This window comes from Canis lupus, chromosome 17 (genome assembly GCF_003254725.2).
Source record: "Canis lupus dingo isolate Sandy chromosome 17, ASM325472v2, whole genome shotgun sequence".
Taxonomy (NCBI): domain Eukaryota; kingdom Metazoa; phylum Chordata; class Mammalia; order Carnivora; family Canidae; genus Canis; species Canis lupus.
The window spans coordinates 30,936,239-30,959,215 of NC_064259.1; the positions used below are offsets into that span (position 1 = coordinate 30,936,239).

Below are 22,977 nucleotides of genomic sequence, written 5' to 3' on the forward strand. Positions count from 1 at the left end.
GTATCCCCAGCAGTTAATAGATCACTCTGCACTTAACCCAGTCTCAATAAATGCATGAATGAATGACAGACCAAATGAACTAAGAAGGAAGCACATATTGACCAATCTATCAACTACAGTGTATGTTACAACTGCTATTTCTACTAGGTACCAAGCCCAGCTCAGCACGAGGCCCAGGAGGGTGTAAAGTATCTCCTAGTAGAAGATGTCCCTGTAACATGATGACTCTTCTAGTGAAGAACATGTGCCCTCCTAGCATTTCTAGTGTTCCAGACCCTGGATATCAGGGAAGCAGTTCCTCTTCTCTAACTTGGCCTTCTCTGTGGCCTTTCTCTTTTGCTCTATGAAAACTGAATTAGAAACAGAACAAAATTATTTCAGTGATGTCTTTGTTTTAAGTATATGGCTGTTTGTTTGGAAGATCCTTGTTTTACCTTTCTTCTGTCCTCTCATGAACTTCATCAACAATGATATGGGTGACTCCTTGGAGAGATGTATCTCCTTCCAGCCTTCTCAGCAGCACGCCTGTGGTGCAGTACAACAGTCTGGTGGCTGAGGACTTACATAGAAAAGGGCACAGAAAGCATTCATGGAATTTTTGAAAAAAGGAAATACTTTCAAGGCCAATATGGCAAAGCCATTTTGAATGGATAGGGACAAAGAATCTTGAAAACCTCAGTAGTTCCATTTAATAGGAAACTACACTGAATGCATAGTTTCTTATTGGCAACAACAGTTAAAGCTTTTCTACTTCATATCAAAATTTTAAGTTTACAACTCATAAAAAGCATTCAAAGTTATTATAAAACATAAAACCAACAATGAGTGATGAACTCAATTCTGAATTTGTCCATTTCTTATTTGGTTGAATGGATTAAGTCCCAAGTTTAAGAGTAAAACAGCAATTACTAGATCATTTCTTCCAATAAAGAATAAAAGATCTTTATAGAAGAAATGAAATACATTCAAATAAGAGTTCTTATACCAAAACATTTCTTAAAGGTCTTAAGTTGTACTGAGGTACGTATCCCAACTTGCCCATGAGTCCCCAGGCCCCAAGAATTCCTGATAACAGAAACAAAATTTCTGTTATCAGGAAACCAGCAGAGTATACAAACCTTGACACTTTCCAGCCGGATCTGGTACCCCACAGTCAGACCCACTCTTTCTGTCCTTTCTTTAGCAACACGTTCAGCAACAGATATTGCTGAGATTCGTCGGGGCTGGGTACAGATGATGTTAGCCACCTTCTCAGGTGGTCCGCTCAGAGAATCATCCAGAATAAACTGAGGAATCTGTGTGGTTTTCCCACATCTGTATGTCAAAACAAATAAGTCCTAAAATGAGAGTTTTCAAGTGCTAGTTAAAAAAAAAAAAAAAAAAAGCAATTATGTGCAATGAGGGAAGTGAGAAAGCTAATTATAATAAAACTTGTTCGGCTTCATTTATCTTCTAAACCAACCTACTGCCTTGTTACCTACAGCCCAAAACTGCTAGGAACTTGCACTTGGAAGAACAGAGCAATCATATATTAATTTAATATCATTGTAAAATTGGGACAATTGAGTAAACAATAGATTAAGTTCTGTAAACACCTCTAGGAATATGAACTCTGTATTTGAATCCTAAGAAGTAGGAGTATTGTCTTATGATTTTATGTATTATCTTACTGATTTGGCTACAAGTGGACTGAGGTTAAAAAATAAGCCAGAAGATCTCAGATTAGTACTGTATCAGTGAGTCTGGGCACAAATGTAATTACTAGGTTGAATACCTATGAATATAGAATTAAATTAAGCCTATGACCTGTTCCTGTTAAATAAGTTTGGATAGGGATCCCTGGGTGGCGCAGCGGTTTGGCGCCTGCCTTTGGCCCAGGGCGTGATCCCGGAGACCCGGGATCGAATCCCCCACATCGGGCTCCCGGTGCATGGAGCCTGCTTCTCCCTCTGCCTGTGTCTCTGCCTCCCTCTCTCTCTCTCTGTAACTATCATAAATAAAAAATAAAAAATAAAAATAAGTTTGGATAACACATGAAAAGTGTGAAACAGGAAAAGAAATATGCCTTAAGTTGTTCTTAAAAGAACAAATAAAAGCTCTAAGAAAATCAGAATAAATTTAGAAGATGAAACTTCCCAAGTTAAATATTCTGTAAGGGCATCTGTGTGGCTCAGTTGGTTAAGCAGCTAGCTCTTGATTTCAGCTCAGGTCATGATCTCAGGGTCCTGGGATTGAGCTCCCCATTGGGCTCTGTGCTCAATGGGAGGAGTCTGCTTGAGGATTCTCTCTCCCTCTCCCTCCGCCCCTTCCCCACCTTGCATGTGTGCTCTCTCTAAAATAAATAAATCTTTTAAAATAAATAAATGTTCTGGAACTATCCTTTACATTTAAAAATAGGCCTGTTAAAAGCTTTCAGTTAGGGATGTCTGGATGGTGCACGTCCAACTCTATGCTCAGCATGGAGTCTGCTTAAGATTTTCCCTCCCTGTGTCCTTCCCCACTGTGTATTTGTGCTCTCGCTCTCTCTCTCTTTCTCAGATAAATCTTTAAAAAAAATGTTTTAAATGGCTGCAGACCTGCAATATTATGTTCTGTGAAATATTATTTCATACCATACCAGAAAGAGCACAAATAATAACAGCTACTAGTTTTTTACACATAGAACTGGTTATGGTAACCAGTGTACACACCATATTAATGGATTGAAAGCTACATTACAAATAAATTGCATTCTTACCCAGTCATACCACTTATAACAAGCACTTGGTGCTCACTCAACAATTTAAGAATGGTTTCTCTTTCTTCCCACGCAGGGAGTGATTGTCTTTCTTGCAGAATTGACTGGAACTGTCTGGAAGCCTAACAACATAAAAGATAAGGCATCAGATAGGTTACTTTGAATCATCTTTCACAAACTCTGAGTGTGGAATCCCATAGCTTGACCCACCCTTTTTGCTCTTTAATAATTTGTTCAGAGATAGAAACTGCAGATTTGTTAGGATTAGGTGTTGATGACTTAAAGTCAGGAGGCTGCTCAGAGAATCAGCCAGAATAAGTTGTGAAATCTTTATGGTTTTCCTACATCTGAATAAATTGCAAGATCTTACAAGAGAAATAAGCCATCCTGCTTAGCACTACATGGCTCTTCCTAGCAAGAGTCTCTGCATCAGCACTATCCAATAGAACTTTCCCTGTTAGTGGAAATGTCCTATATTAGTATTGTCCAGTATAACAACCTCTGGCTCCATGTGGCTAGGGAGCACTTGAAATGTGGCCAGTGCTACTGATAAACTGAATTATAAATTTTAATTTAATTTCAATTTAATTAATTTCAATTTAAATAGCCCACATAGCTAGCTACCACATTGGACAGCATTAGATTTTTACTAAAATCAGTAAGAGCACTCATGAAAGGGTTCTTTTTGGCCAGGCATCACATATATGTAACTCAGTCTGACATCCAATGGCCAATAAACATTGTAGTGCATGTTAAAACTAAAGATGTATTTTTGAATAAGAAATTCATACTAATATATTATTTTCTGCATATAATTTTATCATATAAATTAATCATCTCTGAACACAAACTGATCAAATTGGAATGTACAATTTTTGGTTTCTATCACCTTACTATTTATGGTGTGAATTCCTATTTCTTTTGATGTCCTACAGGTATTGCACTGTAATATGCGATAGTGTCATACTGTGTCAAAAATCAGAATTAGAGCCTCATAATTAGAAGAGCCATTAAACAGCATCTAATCCAATCCCCAAGATGGGTAAGCTTTTGTCCTACACCCAACACCCCACTGTGCCCTAAAAGTTCACTTTAGGTTCTAAAATAATCTTTGTGTGAATGGAGTAAAAACAGCATGGACTTTAGAAACAGAGAATTAACTCAAACCAATGTGTTGCCACCTACTAGCTATGTGACTTTGGGCAAGTTATTTATCTTGTGATCCTGTGAAATGGGGTAAGGGTCTCTCCTTGTCCTTCTCCTTTCTATGCTATTCTTTCTAATGTAAATCACAGTATTAACTTTTATTTCACTTATCAGATCTTCTATCAGAGTACCAAAGCCACGTGATTCTGAGAATATTTGGTATATATGCGTGTTTCATTGTCACCAGCCACTGGATTTTCCAAAACTATCCAGAACATGCACCCATATTTGCTGTGGCATGCAGAGAGTTTGACCACTCAGAGTTAGAGAAAACCAAAGTATACTAGGGAGGGTAGCCAAGGTTTCCTAATGCCTAATCCATTCATCCACACATTAGGGAGGCAATGCTAGCCATTATCTCAGAATACTCTACCTGTTTTATTCGGAACTGCTTGCAGATTTTAGCATTTTCAGCATATACTGATTTTGCCTGCCAGTCATATCTTTTGGAAATCTTTTTCTTAAGGTTCACATAGCTTTCATTCTCCACTATAACTGGTGCAGGACCTTCATCCTCATCTGTCTCCTCCTCAGGTTCTGATTCTTTTTCAACTTGAAGGGGATAAAAGGAAACATTTTCAATATGGAGCCCTTTCTTTAGCAAAGGGGGAAGTCACTATCTAATAAATAAAGTAACAACAAAAAATCATAAGATGGGAAAAAGTTAAAAGCATGAATAAAGCAGGTTCATTCATTTCAACTACTTCTACTGCTCAAGAACTTAAAATCCATCTTCAAATAAACTTTAATCAAGTACAAGTGGCTACTGCTAAACCAAATTTAAAACGAAGAAAAAAAATCATGACACACCTTGTTAATTCCAGACTTTTTACATTCAAGGAATTAACCAAAAGTTTCAACTACTTGCAAGTATTCCTAAAATCCTCTAACATACAACAACCTAAATGTCTATTAAGTGATAAATTGATAAACAAAATATGGCATGTCTATGTAATGGAATATTAGTCAGCAGTAAAATGAAGTATTGATACATCCTACAATATGAATGAACCTAAAAACATGATGCTAAGTGAAAGAAGCCACTCACAAAAGCCATATATCGTATGATTCCATTTCCATGAAGTGTACAGAATAGGCAAATGCATAGAGACAGAATGTAAATTCATGACTGTCAGGGGTTGAGGGAAGGAAGAAATGAGGATTCACTGCTAATAAGTAAGTATGAGGTTTCTTCTAGGGTTGATAAAAATGTTCTGAAATTAGATAGTGGTCACGGTTGTACAACCCTGTGAATATACTAAAAACCCACTGAATTGTACACTTTAAAATTAAGGGTAGATTTTATGGTATGTAAATTTTATCTCAATAAAGCTGTTACTTAAAAAAAAAAGTCTATGCCACACATTTTGTCATTTCTCAAGGAATATATTTGAATCTCATATGCTAGAAGCTGCCATTTGGGAGCAAGTAGCTAGTGAGTACATCTACCCACTGTCCATCATCCACATCTCAATGCAATTTCATTGTTCTTTACTTATTGATGCTTACTTAAGATATCTTGTAAAATAATAAGAACTTGTTTCTCTCAAAGAACGATGGTAACAAGAGAGAATTCTTTGGACTCTGAAAAAGGAGTTTAATTATAGTGTAAAAATCTGTATAACAAATCTGGATTTTGATAAAGCCAGAAGCTTGCACACACATTTTTTATACTTGAGGATTTAGGGGTTCATAAAGATAGCCCTAAGATAATGAATTTTGGGGGTCTAGTGTACCCTAGAAAGAGAAATATCTCTAAAAACTCATTTGAAAGTAATTCTGTGTAAAGCATCAGAAGTAAAACAAATGAATTAAATGAAACATTTCCTAGAAAGTTGCTTTAAGGTTCTTCTAATCCCCAACTGCTAGAATCAACTTATACATCACTACAGACTTTCAATACAAAGAGCCCAATTATGGTGACAAAATTGGGACTTACAATTAAAGTTAGGCCACAGTTCAGAGGATTCTCATTCCTTTTTGCCCATGGACCAAGAAGAATGACTTGCCTAACATCACCAGGAGATCCTAGAGCAGCCCTTGGAAACTCTGACTTCCTTAATCCACCATTCTGAATGCCCAATCCAGAAAGCCCTCCACTCAGTCAAGGCCTTACATACCTTCAGCAATTTGACTTGATGTAAAAGAATTATTTGGAATCACTGGTTTACGACAGATAGGATTGTTTATTCTGGTTCCAGAGGATACTGGCATAAAGTTCACAGGAGGGACACTGTACTTGTGATGGGTATTTGTTAGTAAATTGACTATTTCTGATTCTTCCTCTAAAAGGGTTATCAAAGAATATACAACAGGTTCTGAAGTTTCTGCAAATGTCAAGGCCTTGCCGTAAAGGAACTCAGAAATATGTAAACGACAAGCCAGAGGTAGATTCTCATTGGTAGAATAAAATGCCACAAGGGGAGCTTGGTAAGGGTATTTGTGGTCTTTAGAAAATCGGATTTCAAGTTCATATAAAAAAGAGGCATCTTCATGAGCATTAAGATGAGAATCATCTACAATTCTTTCTGCTCTTCCGACAATTTGATTTGGGGGCACTTCATGTTTGAATTTGCATCTTGATCCAAATTTACAATTTCCTTTGAGGTAAAATTTACAGATTTCAAGAGTAGTCTCCTGTATATTTTTGGTACTTTCCTTTTGCTTGGATTTGCAGAATTTACTCGTCAAATACTCCAGTTCTAATCCAATGGTCCAGACTCGGTTCTGAATTCTTTCTATAAATTTTTCTCCACAGATTGACTTGAGAGCAAATGCCTCTTCCTGCCGCTGTTCTACACACTCTTCCACGCTTACATGGGCAACTGCCTCAGAGATCTTCATTTTCTCCCCAAATGTCTCTGAAAAACATTGTGTGAGCAGATGTTCTAGTGATGCCCCCACATCTCCATCACAAATCCTCAGGGCTGCCTGACAGCGTTCAGTGTTGAAACCATACCTAGCAAGTGTGAAACATGATAAAAAATATTAAGTAGTATCAAATCACAAAAGCGAGATTCAGTTAAATGTTTATGTGAAGTTGTAAGTTATAGGCAGGATCTGTATTTTGAAAGTTTCTGGTAATATTCCCTAATCAGTTTGTTCTAAAAGAGAGGATATTGGGACGCCTGGGTGGCTCGGTGGTTGGGCATCTGCTTTTGGCTCAGGGCGTGATCCCTGAGTCCTGGGATCAAGTCCCACATCTGGCTTCCTGCATGGAGCCTGCTTCTCCCTCTACCTATGTCTCTCCCTCTCTCTCTGTGTATCTCTCCTAAATAAATAAATAAATAAAATCTTTTTAAAAAAAACATGAAAGAGGATATTAGACCTATCAGGCACCACTGCAACCCACACAATAGGAAAGTATTCAAGGTGGGGGGTAGTTGGGTTTATAGTACAATTTCAGTTTCTTCAGTTCTCCCCTAACTCCTATAAATGTTGAAAGCAATCACCTGGAAAGTTTCTGCACTGCAAATGTTGAGACTGTAAATTCTGGATTATGAGGCTCCACTGGGCCTGAGCCAGCATATTCCAATGGCTCACAGTCTGGAACAAGGGAAGCTTCTCGTCCAGCAGACCAGTACTGTTCATCATCACAATCAGGCTCATCATCTTCCTCCTCCCCAGAAATGCTTCTTCTGACAAAGATAACATTTTCATTTATTAGATTAATTTCCACGTATGTCGAAGAAAAATTTAGCAAGTGTCTAAGAATTTAGTGCAAGGAGCCAAAGGACATAGGATCCTAACCATTCTTCAGTCACTGATTTAAATGTTTACTGATCTCTTCATTTATATCTTGGCAATTAATATTTATCAGGCATTTATTACATGCAAAGTACTAGGGGAAGTGTTTCATATGTTCTATTTCTTTAAAAATCTTTCTACTAACCCTTAATCAGATACTATTGGAATCACCATTTTTCCGATGACCAACTAAAACTTAGAATTAGTAATTGCCAAAAGTTATACAGTAAAGAGCAACTAGAGACTTCCACCAAGGCAGTCTGACCCCAGAGCCTGTATTCTTAACTACAGAAGCTCTGGCTATCCTCTCTCCTCACTCATAAAAACCATGCCTAAGTTTTTGCTTTGCTGCATCGCCACCTTTCCTAAATCTAAAACAGATAAAGAGATTTGTAGATAGGATGGAAATTGAGCTGTTCATGACTGATCATCCATTAATTCTGGCAAATGGAATGAATTGACTTCTTTGACTGAAATCACAAAGCAAAACAGCCAAAAGAGTAAAAGTTGTTTCTCTTAAGCAGATGGTTATGAGAAAGTGTACTCCTAAGACTTCATCTGATCAACTCAATATTTGCTCCTAGAACAATACTGCTACTTGTTCACTACAAGGTTTTATTTGAAAGGCTCTCAATAAAGCAATTATGGAATCCATTTGAGCATTGTCCTCAGAAAAAAAAGATGAAAAGGCAATCTGTACTGCTCCCAGATATTGCAAAACAAACTCATTCTAAAATTGCTGCTGAATAATTATTCTTGTATTTCTTTTGGCTCACTTTCAACTAATTACATTGTCACAATAGGATCAGTATTGAAAAGTGTTCCAAAGACATACAGGACCTTCCCACTGCCAATATAACTTCCTTAATATACTAATTTACTTAAATAAAATAATTTACTCAGATCCAGCATCTGCATCTTGTTCCTGCAAGTCCCGGAGAAGAGCTTTCACTTTCTCTTGATTCTCAGAAGTCATATGCAGGGTCTGAAGTGGCACTTTGGCTTCAGGCTTCCATTTGGGGCGTGCCTCTCCTTTTCTTGTGCTACTGTTGCTAGGTCTGCAAAGGACACATTTACCTGTGACCAGAACTTTGACACTCACCTCACAGCCCCCAAACATAGAACATGAACTGGACTGTCTAGTACTGGACTGTTTACTACAGTACTTACCAGGCTTCATTATCTTGCAACTGCTGGAAAAAAATGCCTGATTCTTTTTTTTTTTTTGCCTGTTAGATTCTTAATCATTAAATCTGGCTTCACTAACTCAAGAATCGTCTAGAAAAAGTAATGCCATGATGACTCCTATTGGAATAGAGGACTTTCAAAAGAAAAACATTACACACAAAGAATTATTTCATTCTATTTTAGGCTCCCAATCTGAAAACAATGAAGAATCTCATCTTACTGGTGCATATTAGGCCCTGCTTTTGAAATATTTACCTAAATTATCATTATTTCTTAATTACAAAAATAATAAATACATGTTCACTGGCGCAAAGTAGAAAACAGAAGTCATCCTAAATCACATCAATTCTTTTCAGACACATTTTTAATAAAATTATACAGCATATATAATCTTATATAATTAGCTTTATTTCCTTATCAAAATAAAACTGGCATTTCCCTAAGCTTATTCTCCCACAACATATTTTTAAAATGGTTACATATAGTTATAGATGCACTGGAATTTATTTCATTAATCTTTCATTATTGGATTTTAGATTTTTTAGAAACTCTTTTTAGTATTTAAAATAATAAATTCTGGGCAGCCCGGGTGGCTCAGCGGTTTAGCGCTGCCTTCAGCCCAGGGCCTGATCCTGGAGACTCCCTACATGGAGCCTGCTTCTCCCTCTGCCTGTGTCTCTGCCTCTCTCTCTCTGAGTCTCTCATGAATAAATAAATAAAATCTTTTAAAAATAAATAAATAAATAATTCTAAAGTTTAACATTGTTCATTAAATTTCATTTTTTTTTGGGGGGGGTTGGCATGTTTCATTATAAATTTTCACAAAACTAGGAAAATGGAAGAAACTTTTTTTGTGTTTAAAATTGCAATCCATAATATTGAGACCTTGAAAAGAACCACACATTTATACTTGCAACATTGGGTAGCAAAGGAGAAAATATAATTGATTGTGGTTTTAGCCACTTAGTACAAATTTCTTTAAAGAAATATTGCCCCAAATCTATCATTTCCTCTTTTTTTTTTTTTTTAATGTAGGCTTCATGCCCATGTGAAGCTTGAACTCATGACCCTGACATTAAGAGTTGCATGCTCTGTCAACTGAGCAAACCAGGCACTCCTTAATAATGGAACACAAACACACACACACAAATGGAACCCACACTTTAGAGCGTTAATTTTAGGATTTTTTTCCCCAGTAATCTTTACACCCAACAGGGGGCTCAAACTCATAACCCCGAGATCAAGAGTTGCATGCTCTATTGACGAAGCCAGCAGGTGAAGAGATTTTTGTTTTGAAAAATTGAAATCTATAGAAATAAACATCCTTTACCTAGATTCACCAATTGTTAACATTTGCCATACATTAATGCATATATACATTTATGCAGCCTCTTCCTCTCTCTCTCTACGTATACACATATATGCCTATTATATGCCCCCTCTATTTTATATACATATTGCTGAACATCTGAACATAAGCTGCAGACACCATGAAGAGATCGTGTTCACTTTTAAATATTTCAACATGTGTTTTCTTTCTTTCTCTTTTTTTAAAATATTTTATTTATTTATTTGACAGAGAGAGAGCACAAGCAGGGTAAGTAGCAGAAGAGAGGGAGAAGCAGGTTCTCTGCTGAGAAATAAGTCTGATGCGGGGCTCGATCCCAGGACCCTGGGATCATGACTGAGCCGAAGGCAGATGCCCAATCGAGTCACCCAGGTGCCCCTTTGGCATTTATTTTCTAAGAACAGAGACAAATTCTTATATAACCACAATACTATTATAACTCACAAGATACTTTATATTGACACAATATCTTCTGAAATATAATCTATATTCAAAGCCCCCAATTATTTCAGTCATGTCCTCTATAGATTTTGATTATCTAATTAAAAATGATATTTAGCCTTTTTTTTTTTTTTTTTTTTCAAATTCCCTTAAGTTCCCTTACCTATTTCCTGACATTGTCTTTTTTGAAGAGCTCAGGTCAGTCATCTTGGAGAAATTCTCACAATTTGGATTTGTCTGATTGTTTCCTCATGATTTGCTAAAAAAAAAAGTACACGGGGGGGGGGGGGGCTACATGCTCCTAACTCACCACTTATCTTTATACCCCTTTACTTTTTTTTTTTTTAAGATCTTATTTATTTATTCATGAGAGACAGACAGAGAGAGAGAGAGAGAGAGAGACAGGCAGAGGGAGAAGCAGGCTCTATGCAGGGAGCCCGAAGCGGGACTCGATCCTGGATCCCAGAATCACACCCTGAGCCAAAGGCAGATGCTCAACCGCTGTGCCACCCAGGCATCCCTATACCCCTTTACTTTGCCTTCTTTCCTGTTACTAGGGAAGAATGATCCTAGATCCTAAAGGCAACCCCTCTATTTGTATACTGTATCTCAATCTCTTCAGTCTCCTCAAGGAAATTATTCTAGCATTTACCTCTCCCTCTACATCATCAGTTCTCTATTCCCCGTGGAGCATTTCCATCAGTATATACACATGCTGTATAATGTCTACCATCTTAAAAAAACCAAACCAAATTCTCCCCTTGAGTGCACACCCTCTCAAACTATACTTATCTTTCTTTCTTCCTCTGCCCTTTATCATAAAACTCCTCAAAAGGGTTATCTACATCATTATCTTTGTCTCCACTTTCTTTTTCTCTTTGACAGACACTAAAATCAGGGTTTCTCCAAACCAAGTATATAAAACAGCTCTTGTCAAGGTTATGTATGCTATAGATATAACTCAATGAAGCCTAAAACCAAAATTATGAGAAAACTCATATACTACACTAAGAAAACCCTGCCTCATCTCACCACCCATCAAGAGTCTTGAACACTATTGTTAATGAAGCTAAGGTGCAGACATTCACCAGCTGAGGCTTTGGAATAAAGCTACATGTGAGATAAGACCAAACTGGGGCCACAGAGAAGAGATGCTGTTAGCTTATTTTTCTCTAGGCATGTAATTGTTATGCCACCCATGGAAGCAGTGTGAGATCTGGCTTTGGGATTCATAGAAAGGGGAGTTATCAGTTAAAAACTGAAATTACCTGATTCTTGGGAATCAACATGTGAGGAACATTTGGATTGTAAACTTTTCCATCTATCAGTTAATCTTACCTTGGTGCCTGCATAATCTCAAGTCCTTCTCAATAAAACAGAAGTCTCCAATAATCCTGAATTCAAATGAATAAACACCATGTAAAAATTTCCAATTTATCCCATTGGTTCAAGAAATTCCTGGTGGCCTTCAAATGTGTTCTCCGGGAGTCTGAGAGTCATAACTAGATTATACAGCGCCTTCATGGGAATGAACAAAATGCTGCATTTTCTAGTCCTATTTAGGGGAAGTGATCATTCCAATGGGGCAGAAGGGGAGCTGGGGCAAATGGGTAAAGGAAGTCAAAGGGAACAGATTTAGTAACAAGAGGAGTGTGTTCTGGAGACGTAGTGTACAATATTGTTACCATAGTTAACTATAATGTTTTATATATTTGAATTTGCCAAGACAGAGTTAACTATAATGTTTTACATATTTGAATTTGCTAAGACAATAGTTCTTAAAAGTTCACCCATATATAAAATTTAAAAAATAAAACAAATAAACAAAGAAAGAAAAAGAGACAAATGGGAAAGCAGACTCCTAAAGACACAGAACAAACTGGTGGTTGCCAGAGGGGAGGTGGGTGAGGAAATGTGTTAACTAGACAAAGCAGATTAAGAGTACACTTATCCTGATGAATACTGAGAAATGAATAAAACTGTTGAACAATTATACTGTACAACTGAAACTAATACAAGACTGTATATTAATTATTCTTGGATAAAGAAAAAAGTTCACACCAAAAATAAATAAACTGTTAATATATAAGGCAATAGATGTGAAACTTAAAATGAAAAGTTACCTATGCTATCCACATTGCCAAATCCAGGGGACAGCTGTCTCTCTTGACCTCTCACAAGTACTCCTTTACAACTGAGTGTCCCCTTTAGGTATCCAATCCTATCTGACTGGATAATCCCCTTTAAAGCAACTTTATTTCCTAAGTCCAGAAACCAAATTCTCTTAGCTTTCCTCCTACTTCACTGGCAACTACACTATTCCCTCTGTCAGATTCTCCTAATATTTCTCAGTTCTAAGGCCCAGAGTATCCCAGTGCTCAAAGTTCAGACCTCTTCTCTATCTGTATAGTCTATCCCACCCAATCTTAGTTTTATTTTTTTTATTTATTCATTTTTTAAAGATTTTATTTATTTATTCATATAAGAGAGAGAGAGACAGAGACAGAGACAGAGACACAGGCAGAAGGAGAAGCAGGCTCCATGCAGGGACCCTGATGTGGGACTCGATCCCGGGACCCCAGGATCACGCCCTGGGCCGAAGGCAGGTGCTAAACCGCTGAGCCACCCAGGGATCCCCCAATCTCATAGTTTTAAATAGTGGTTATTCAGACAACTCACACATTTACTTTTCTAGCTTAGATCTTTTCTTTGAACTCCAGACTATTATGTAAATCGTCTATGACATTTCTTCTCAGAGAGTATCTCCCAACTACTCTTCCTGCTTCCAACCCATGTTCCCCTGTAGTCTATTTTCCTTTTTTTTTTAAAAAAAAGATTTTATATATTTATTCATGAGAGAGGCAGAGACATAGACAGAGGGAGAAGGTTCCCGCAGGGATCCTGATGCCAGACTCGGGCCCAGGACTCTAGGATCATGATCTGAGCCAAAGGCAGATGCTCAATCACTAAGCCACCCAGACGTCCTTGTAGTCTATTTTCCACACAGAATACTGAGTCAGGGCTACTGAGTATAGTTGCACAGACTGTACGCTGTTCAAAAGTTCCTGTTGGGGTGGGAGGAGAATGAGGGAGGATGAGTTGGCAAGAGCTTGAATCCAATCCATGCTAGCTTATCAAGCCATGCATTCTGGGGCTATCACTGCCCCAAGAGAAAAGCACCATATTCTAATTCACACAAAGGCATATGCTGAATAGTAGCAATTCTGGCCTGAGAAACTGATGTCACACACCTTTGCCTCAAACCTGGCAGTGGCTTCCAAAGGCTGACCAAAAGCTACACAGTGTGAGCCTCTTGGATCTAACCATTACTCTCCTTCTTACTCATCCACTCTAGCCATGTCCTTTTCTGCCACTTCCTAACCCTTCCTGGCACTCTCTTAGCTGAGAGACTTTGTATTTGGTGCTCCCTCTGCCTTCAATGTTTTTCCCTCAGGTAGTTTCATAGCGCTCCCCTTCATATCCTTCTTTTCCCTGCTTAAAGGACATGTTATTAGAGAAGCCTTCCCTGATCACTCTATATAAAACAGCAACTGTTTAAAAATAGCAGGAGTTTATTTTGGCATTTTTTACCTCTTTTATCTTCCTTTCTTTTTCTCCAGGGCACTTTCTACCTGGACATATATTATTTATGGTCTTTATACCTCAGACTTCCTTCTAGGAAGACAAGGACAATATTTTATTCATTGTTACAATTCTAGTCCCCAAAACAGTGCCTGGTGCATAGTAGGCACTCAGTATATACTCGCTGTGTGAATGAACATCTAAGACTGTAAGAACCTCCAATTATGTCTATGTTTTCAAAAACAAGGGAGCTGCATCTAACTCAGAAGTTAGGTTATTAAGTCAGCAGGTAAGATGAAAACATATCTTAAAATTACCTTGGAAGATTCCTTTAAAAAAAGATGTCAAGTTTGATATTGACATATTAGTTCTCAATATGTCCAAAATGACTGTTTTTCTTCTTGAACAACAACAACAAAAAAAATTGTAGATTCTCTGGTTGAGTATCAGATGATGTATTTGATTATGTTACAGACCATGTATAAAAGCATATATTTAGGGGCACTTGGGTGGCTCAGTAGATTACATGTTTGCCTTTGACTCAGGTCATAATCCCAAGTTCCTGGGATCGAGTCCTGTATCAGGCTCCCTGCTCAGTGAGGAGTCTGCTTCTCCCTCTCCCTCTGTCCCTACCCCTGCTTGTGCTCTCTCACTTTCTCTCTCAAATAAATAAATAAAATCTTTGAAAAACAAAACCCTATATATTTAAACTCTAAAATCATATACTTAGTGCATCAAGTGGCTTCAAGTACAAAAAGCACTTGGATACTGAGGATGATGGAGGGAATTGTCCTTCTTCTTCCATATCTTGCTCACTGTGGGGCCCAGATTCATTTAGTGGCAAGTTTAAACCACTTAAATGCTATTTGCTTTTCTTTTTCTTTTCTTGAGTGCATATAATTGTATTCATTTAAGTTAAAAGCATGTATTATGCAGTTAAACTTCCAGCACTCACTTATATTCCTAACTAATATTTAGTTGGGAGTTATTCCCATAAAAGAAAGTGTACACATAGCTTTAAAGAAATCTCTTTTGTCTCTAAAGATTCCAGTACAGCCTGCGTTGCCATTTGAGAGACAATGAGAATCCTCTATCTATACTGCATAACATGCAGCAATAAAAGCTTTACTTTCATTAAATATTGATTAGAATTATCAGGATCTATTCATTATTTAAAAGTTGAATATGAAAGAAGCCTGGATATGACTCTGTCACTGGTCATCACATGAAGCACCAGTAAAGAGTTGGCTGATGTGTCTAGAAAATAGATAATTCATCAACTAAAAAGACAGAGTACAGCCAAGTAGCATTTCAGGTTTTTCAAACTACAGTGTGTAAGTGTGTAAGAAATACTTAAAATAACTTTTGCTAAAATGTCTTTCACTATTTCCAGTATTTACTTTCCTGGTAACATTAGTTACAATAACAGTATTACATTCAATTCACAGTATCATGTTAAGTTGAAGTTAACTTCAGATTTCCATCTTCTTAAAAAAAAAGCTGTTATTTGCCATCATGTCTTTAAGAAAAGGTTACAAGGGATCCCTGGGTGGCGCAGCAGTTTGGCGCCTGCCTTTGGCCCAGGGCGCGATCCTGGAGACCCGGGATCAAATCCCACATCGGGCTCCCGGTGCATGGAGCCTGCTTCTCCCTCTGCCTGTGTCTCTGCCTCTCTCTCTCTCTCTCTCTCTGAGATTGTCATAAATAAATAAAAATAAAAAATAAAAAATAAAAAAAAAGAAAAGGTTACAAAATAGAGGACTGCAAGGTTTTAAAACAAGAGGAACAATTAACTTGACCAGAGTTTCTTAGCATTTCCCCCCCTTTCTCTTAGCTCTCTGCTGTCCCACAGATTAGAGATTGATACCGTTTCTATATTGAAACATTAAAAAAGTATAATGACCTGGATGAGCGCCTTGATTCAGTGAAGATACAAAAGTCATCACCTTCATCCCAAATTCTACTTGAGGCCTTTCTATTGCCAGCACTGCCACCGCCACTGCTGCCACCCCCATGAGATTTACTAGTGTGACTTCTGCCGCCTCTTCCTCCTCTAGAAGACCCTTTTCCACCTCCTTTGCCTGGCTTGCCTTTTCTTCTTACTGAAGAACTCATTTTCACCTGCAAGAGAAAAAATAATACAGATACCATAAAACCAGACAAGTATAACATTCCTTTGTCAAAGTTACAAATATAGCCCATTATAAAGAAATAAGGAAACACACATTTTAAAAAAGGTCAGTCTAGGTGAAGCATAGGTAACTGTTTTACAAAAGCCTTACAAGCCCATCCCTCTGAGGATTAATATGTAGTGACTTTCTCGGACACAGAGGTCTTAACCAAGGATATGCAACAGAAATACATGGAGAAGTTCCAAAACACACATGCTTAAGCCCCAATCTTACATTCTGACTAGGTTAGATTTGCTGTAGGGTTTAAAAAACTCTAGTTGAAAAGACACTTTTTTCATGTATATAATATGTGATTTGATAAACAAAATTTTAATTTACATAATCACTTGCAGAGCCACAGACTTGATTCAGAGATTTTGCCTGTGTAGAGTAAAAGTACAGCGCTTTTGCATGCAGATGAAGTTGTTAACCAGTTTAAAACAGAATGATATAACTGTAAGATGTTTTATGTAAGCTTCATGGAAACTACAAAGAAAAGAAAAAAGTATATATATACAAAAGAGAAAGGAATCAAAGCATACCACCACAGAAAATCATCAAATCACAAAGACAGCAATAGAGGAAGAAAGGAACAAAGGAAGTGTAAAACACCTAAGAAACAATTAACAAAATATCAATATTAAGCCCTTACCTATTAATAATTACTTTAAATGTAAATAGATTAACTTCTCCAATCAAAAGACACAGGATGGATGAATAGATGAGAAAACAAGACCCAACTATATCCTTCCTACAACAGAAGTGCTTTGGCTTTAAAGACACAGACTGAAAGTGAAGGGATGGAAAAAGCTATTTCATGCAAATGGAAACCAAGAGAGCAGGGGCAACTATACTTTTATTGGGCAAAATAGACTTAATGGCAAAAGCTAACAATGGAGAAAGATGGTCATTATATAATGATAAGGGGATTGATTCATCAAGATGATCTAACAATTGTAAATATTTACACATCCAACATCAGTACACCTAAATATATAAAGCAAAACAATTTATAGACCGAAAAGGAAGTAAAAATGAAAATGATACATTAAAATTATAAAATATAGCCAAAGCTAGTTTTAAGATATTTTCTTAGACTTACATATTCCTATGTTAGGAGAAAATAGTTTTAACTCAAGAAGTAATAAGCTGCATTAAAAAGAATACCCAGGAATAAATTTAACCAAGGAGGTAAAAGAACTGTACACTGAAAACTATAGACATTGATGAAAGAAACTAAAGAAGACACATAAATGGAAAGATAGTCTATGTTCGTGGATTGGAAGAATTGATATTATTAGAATGTCCATACTACCCCAAGTAATCTCCAGATTCAATGCAACATCTATCAAAATTCCAATGGCATTTTTCACAGAAATAGAATAAATAATCCTAAAAGTTGCATGGAGCCACAAACGACCCTGAATAGCCAAAGCAATCTTGAGAAAGAACAAAGCTGGAGGCTGATTTCAAACTATATTACAAAGCTGTGGGAATAGAAAGAGCATAGTATTGGCATAAAAGCAGACACACAGATGAATGGAACAGAATAGGGACCCCAGAAACAAACCCAAACATAGGGTCAATTAATTCGCAACAAAGGAGCCAAGACTATACAATGAGGAAAGAAGTTTCTTGAATAAATCGTGTTGGGAAAACTGAACAGCCACATGCAAAAGAATGAAATTAGACTATTATCTTATACCACACACAAAAATGAACTCAAATGGATTATTGACTTGAATGTAAGACCTGATGCTATACAACTCCTAGAAGAAAACACAGGTGGTAAACTCTGACATCAGTGTTGGTAATGATTTTTGTGACTCCAACTTCAAAATCAAAGGCAACAAAAGCAAAAATAAAAAGTGGGACTACATCAAACTAAAAAGTTTTTGCACAAAAAAGGAAAACATCAAAATGAAAAGGCAACCTACTAAATTGGAGAAAATATTTGCAAATCATATATCTGATAATGCGTTAAATATCTAAAATATATAAAGAGCTCATACAACTTATCAGAAAAAAATCCAATCAAAACATTAGCAAAGAATCGGAAGAGACATTTTTCCAAAGAGAACATACAGATGGCTAACGGGTACATGAAAAAATGCTCAACATCACTAATTATCAGGGCAATACAAACCAAAACCAAAACCACAATGAAATATCACCTCACACTTCTGAGAATGGCTATTATCAAAAAGACAAGAATTAACAAGTGTTGGCAAGGATGTGGAGAAAAGGGAACTCTTGTGCACTCACTGTTGGTAGGAATGTAAATTGGTGCAGCCACTATGGAAAACAGTATGGAGGTTCTTCAAAAAATTCAAATTAGAACTAGCATAAATTTAATAATTCCACTTCTGGGTATTTATCCAAAGAAAATGAAAACACTAGTTCAAAAAGATACATACACCACTATATTGACTGAAGCATTATTTACAATAGCCAAGATATGGAAATAACCTAAGTATCCATGATGGATGAATGGATATAGAATATGTAAGATATATAGATATATATACATGCACAATGGGATACTACTCAGCCATAAAAGAGAATGAAATACTGTTATTTGTGACAAGGATGGACAGTGAGGGCATTTTGCTAAGTGAAATTAGAGACAGAAAGCAATACTATACAATCTCATTTGTGTGTGGAATTTATAAACCAAAACACAGGCTCACAGATAAGAGAACAGTTGGTGGTTACCAGAGATGGGGGGTAGAGGGTGGTAAAATGGGTAAAGGGGGTCAAAAGGTACAAACTTCCAGTTATAAAATAAATAAGTTATGGAGATATAATATACAGCATGGTGACTATAGTTAATAATATTCTATTGCATATTTGAAAGTTGCTAAGAGAGTAATCTTAAAAGTCTTCATCACAAGAAAAAAATCTTTTAACTATGTATGGGGTTGGTGCTAGCTAGACTTACTGTGGTGATCGTTTCACAATATATACAAATGACAAATCATTATGTTGTATACCTGAAACTAATATAATGCTATATGTCAGTTATACCTCAATTAAAAAAATTATCCAACTATATGCTATTTATTCATCACTTTAAATACAAAGAAACAAATGAATGAAAAGCAAACAGATGGTAAAAGATAAATTATGCATACAGCAACCACAAGAAAGCTGGAGTGACTATGCTAATATCAGACAAAACAGACTTTAAAGCAAAAAAAAAAAGTTACTAGAAATAAAGGACATTTCATAATGTTAAAGGAGTTGATCTATCAGGAAGATGTAACAGTGATAAACATATATCACTGTTGGGGGACGCCTGGGTGGCTCCGCGGTTGAGCATCTGTCTTTGGTTCAGAGTGTGATCCCAGGGTTTTGGGATCGAGTCCCACATCGGGCTCCCTGCATGGAGCCTGCTTCTCCCTCTGCCTGTGTCTCTGCCTTGTTCTCTCTGTGTCTCTCATGAATAAATAAAATCTTTAAAAGAAAAAAAAGTAACAATTGGAAACTTCAATACCCCACTTCCAATAGTGGTGGAAGAACAACTAGATAGAAGATCAATAAGGAAACATTAGATTTAAAACACAGTATACTGGGATCCCTGGATGGCTCAGTGGTTTAATGCCTGCATTCAGCCCAGGGCGTGATCCTGGAGTCCTCGGATCGAATCCCATGTCAGGCCTCCTGCATGGAGCCTGCTTCTCCTTCTGCCTGTGTCTCTGCCTCTCTCTCTCTCTATGTGTCTCTCATGAATAAATAAATGAAATCTTTGAAAAAAAGAAAATAAAACACAGTATACACCAACTAAGACCTAAGAGACATCTATAGGACACTCTACCCAACACCATATATATTTTTCTTGTTTGCAGAAAGAAAATTTTCTGGGACAAATCGTATCCTAGGTTAGAAAGCAAACCTCAATAAATTTAAAAAGATATAATGCAAAATGTGTTTTGCAACCATAGAAAAAAATGAAATTGGAAATAAAAGCAGGAAAAATTTTGGGAAACTCATTGTTATGTGGAAATTAAACTAGGCCTCTTGGTATTCCTTTCTTCAAAATCCTTCATAATAATACATATTTATACAGTGTTTATTTTATGTTTATCTGCCCTTTCCTCCTCTCAAAAAGCTCTCTGAAGGCAAGAATTAGGTCTATTTTGAGTAACACAGTACCTCTTACAGTGTCTTGTATACAGTAGGAATTCAATATATACTTGGGTAATGAATGATTGAAGGCTGAATGGCTGATATGAGACTGCAGATTCATTCTTTCCACAAATATTTTTTTGAGCACTTATCATGTGCCAGATCCTAGGGATATGACAGCAAAGAAGACAAAATTCCTCATGAAGCTTACCTTCCAAAGGGAAAGAAAAACAGTAAACAAATAGATAATATCAGTTAAGTGCTATACAGAAAAAGAAAATGCCTAAGACTGTTATTTTAAATAGAGTGGTCAGGTAAGGCCTCTCTGAGATCATGTTTGAACAGACACCTGAACAAACTGAGAGAATGAGCCATGAAATATTTGTGAAAATAGTATTCTGAGGGGAAGGTGCCAAGTCCAGTACATCTTCAATGCACTGAGCTGGACAAAAAGTAAGAAGTCTAAGGGGTCGGTACGAAAGTGAAGAACAGCAGTGAGGTCAGAGAGCAGAAAAAGCCAAGAAAACTCTGGAGACAGGGGGTGCCCCAGGAGGAGAGGCAAGAGAGAAGAGGCTGTGACCTCAGGAAAACCTGCAGGCCACAAAGCTAACATTGCATTGCCATGGTAAAGATCTGGTTGGGTTTAGTTTTTAAGTTGCAGTTGCTGCCAATTTAGGCTAATACCTGGCTTTGACGATTTTATACACAATATTTTTGTACATCACAACTTGGCCACCTTTGCTCCAAACAATAGGATGAATTTTCTTAAAGTAAGCTTAGTTTCTGAACTTTTTGGTGATTCACGTATGTGCATAGATTCTGTGATCCCATTTCATACTGCACCATACAGAAACACTTTGTATGAACGAATTGCTTTTTATTTTCACATTATTAGTAATGTCATGGTTCAATTACATGCTTATTCACCTCATAAATTTGTTATTAGTCTTTGAAGAAAAAATATGTAAATATGTACGTGTAACATGAGACTTTCTAAAGCAGGACTTAAAGTATTTTGGAGAAGTCTGACAGTGTATCACGTGAATTCGGATTTTACCTCAATGCCAAGAATTATGTTTAGAGAGGAAAAAAGAAGCTTGTTTTGATCTCAGAAAAATAGATTGCTTTGGGTTTTATGTAGCTTTAGATTCTTAAAAAGCTAGAATCTACTCTGTTTAACTAAAAGTCATTTGGAAAAAAAAATTTAATTCTGAATATGATAGGAAGTCACTAAAGAGCTGAGGCAAAAGATTGTTATGACTGACTCATGTTTTAAAACAATTAGGCTAGCTGCTATGTGAAGAATAAAAAGCCTGGGGGAGGGAGTGAGGAGGCCAACTAGGAGATTATTGCAGTTGTTCAGGCAGAACAAATAGAGGAAAAATAAGGTGGTTTGGACTAGAGTGGGAGTAGTAGAGTTGAAAACTGGTCACAGATTTTCTGAATGTATTTTAAATGTAGATGAATTAGACGAAAAGTATGAGAAAGAAATGTCTACAATTTTGGCCTAGGTTAACTGGGTAAATAGTGGTGTCATGTGCTCAGAATTGGAATATTGGGGAGGAAAAGATCTGGGGAGGGCGTCACAAATGCAGATTGGATATGTTGCCTTTGAGATGCCAATTAGATACTTACATGGAGACATACTGAAGGTAGTTGAATATACCAGTCTGCATTGAGGGGAAAGGTAAGATTATTTCATGTAACCCTCTAAAAATCTAGTACAGTAAATATTATCATCTATATGTTACAGAGGAGGAGCTTAGAGGACAAGTAAATTATATAACTTGTCTAATGTCACCTAATGTGTAGAAGCAAAGTCTGAAGCCAGGGTTTGAAACAATCTGTTTGACATCAAAGCCAAAATTCTTTCTTTTTTTTTTTTTTTTAAGATTTATTTATTCATGAGAAACACAGAGAGAGAGGCAGAGACACAGGCAGAGGGAGAAGCAGGCTCCATGCAGGGAGCCCAATGCGGGACTCAATCCTGGGACTCCACGCCCTGAGCCACCTGGGTGTCCCAGCCAAAATTCTTTCTACGGTATCTCCTCCTCCTCACCATCAATATGTACCTTGTATCGTCAATGCAAAGTTCAGTGATAAACCAGACTTCTTTTGATTTGTGCCTGGGACTTAATTTATAAAAGTGACAAGAAGAGGTCAATGTCACCAAAAGAAAAGTGTAACGTTATTCCCCGTTTGGCCAGAAAGGAGAGAAGTACATCACGCCACGCCAGGCCAGGCCACAGGAGGAAGCACCAAGTGTCAGTCAGGAGGCACAAAGGAGCCAGGGGAAGGCAAAGCCATAGTCCTTCTTAGGGTTTCCACAGGAAAGGCAGGCAGAATAAACAGTTTAGGATTGGCCAGTTAAAATAATTCCAGCAGACTTGGGGCATAGGGGCTGTCCTGGTTGCCTGTGACCTGACCCT

The 22,977-nt window shown here is 37.1% G+C and overlaps 1 protein-coding gene across 7 annotated transcripts in view; it reads right to left on the reverse strand.

Moving 5' to 3' along the window:
• The window catches only part of DHX57 (DExH-box helicase 57), a 63,561-nt gene that overhangs the window by 38,830 nt on the left and 1,754 nt on the right, over window positions 1-22,977 (reverse strand). For 4 of the 7 annotated variants that reach the window (XR_007402990.1, XM_025454117.3, XM_025454119.3 and 1 more), the window contains exons 2-9: window positions 16,153-16,370; window positions 8,590-8,748; window positions 7,396-7,581; window positions 6,064-6,902; window positions 4,317-4,495; window positions 2,738-2,859; window positions 1,119-1,314; window positions 435-559 (exon numbers count right to left, since the gene is read on the reverse strand). Coding sequence is in view for 6 of the 7 variants with exons in the window: in XM_025454117.3 (XP_025309902.1) it covers window positions 435-559; window positions 1,119-1,314; window positions 2,738-2,859; window positions 4,317-4,495; window positions 6,064-6,902; window positions 7,396-7,581; window positions 8,590-8,748; window positions 16,153-16,364 (2,018 nt within the window). In the remaining variant the exon portion in view is untranslated. Of the gene's footprint in view, window positions 1-434; window positions 560-1,118; window positions 1,315-2,737; window positions 2,860-4,316; window positions 4,496-6,063; window positions 6,903-7,395; window positions 7,582-8,589; window positions 8,749-10,830; window positions 10,927-12,005; window positions 12,062-16,152; window positions 16,371-20,575; window positions 20,722-22,977 lie in introns of those variants that run through there. The other 3 variants (XM_035700393.2, XM_025454118.3, XM_025454121.3) reach the window with 3 other exon arrangements.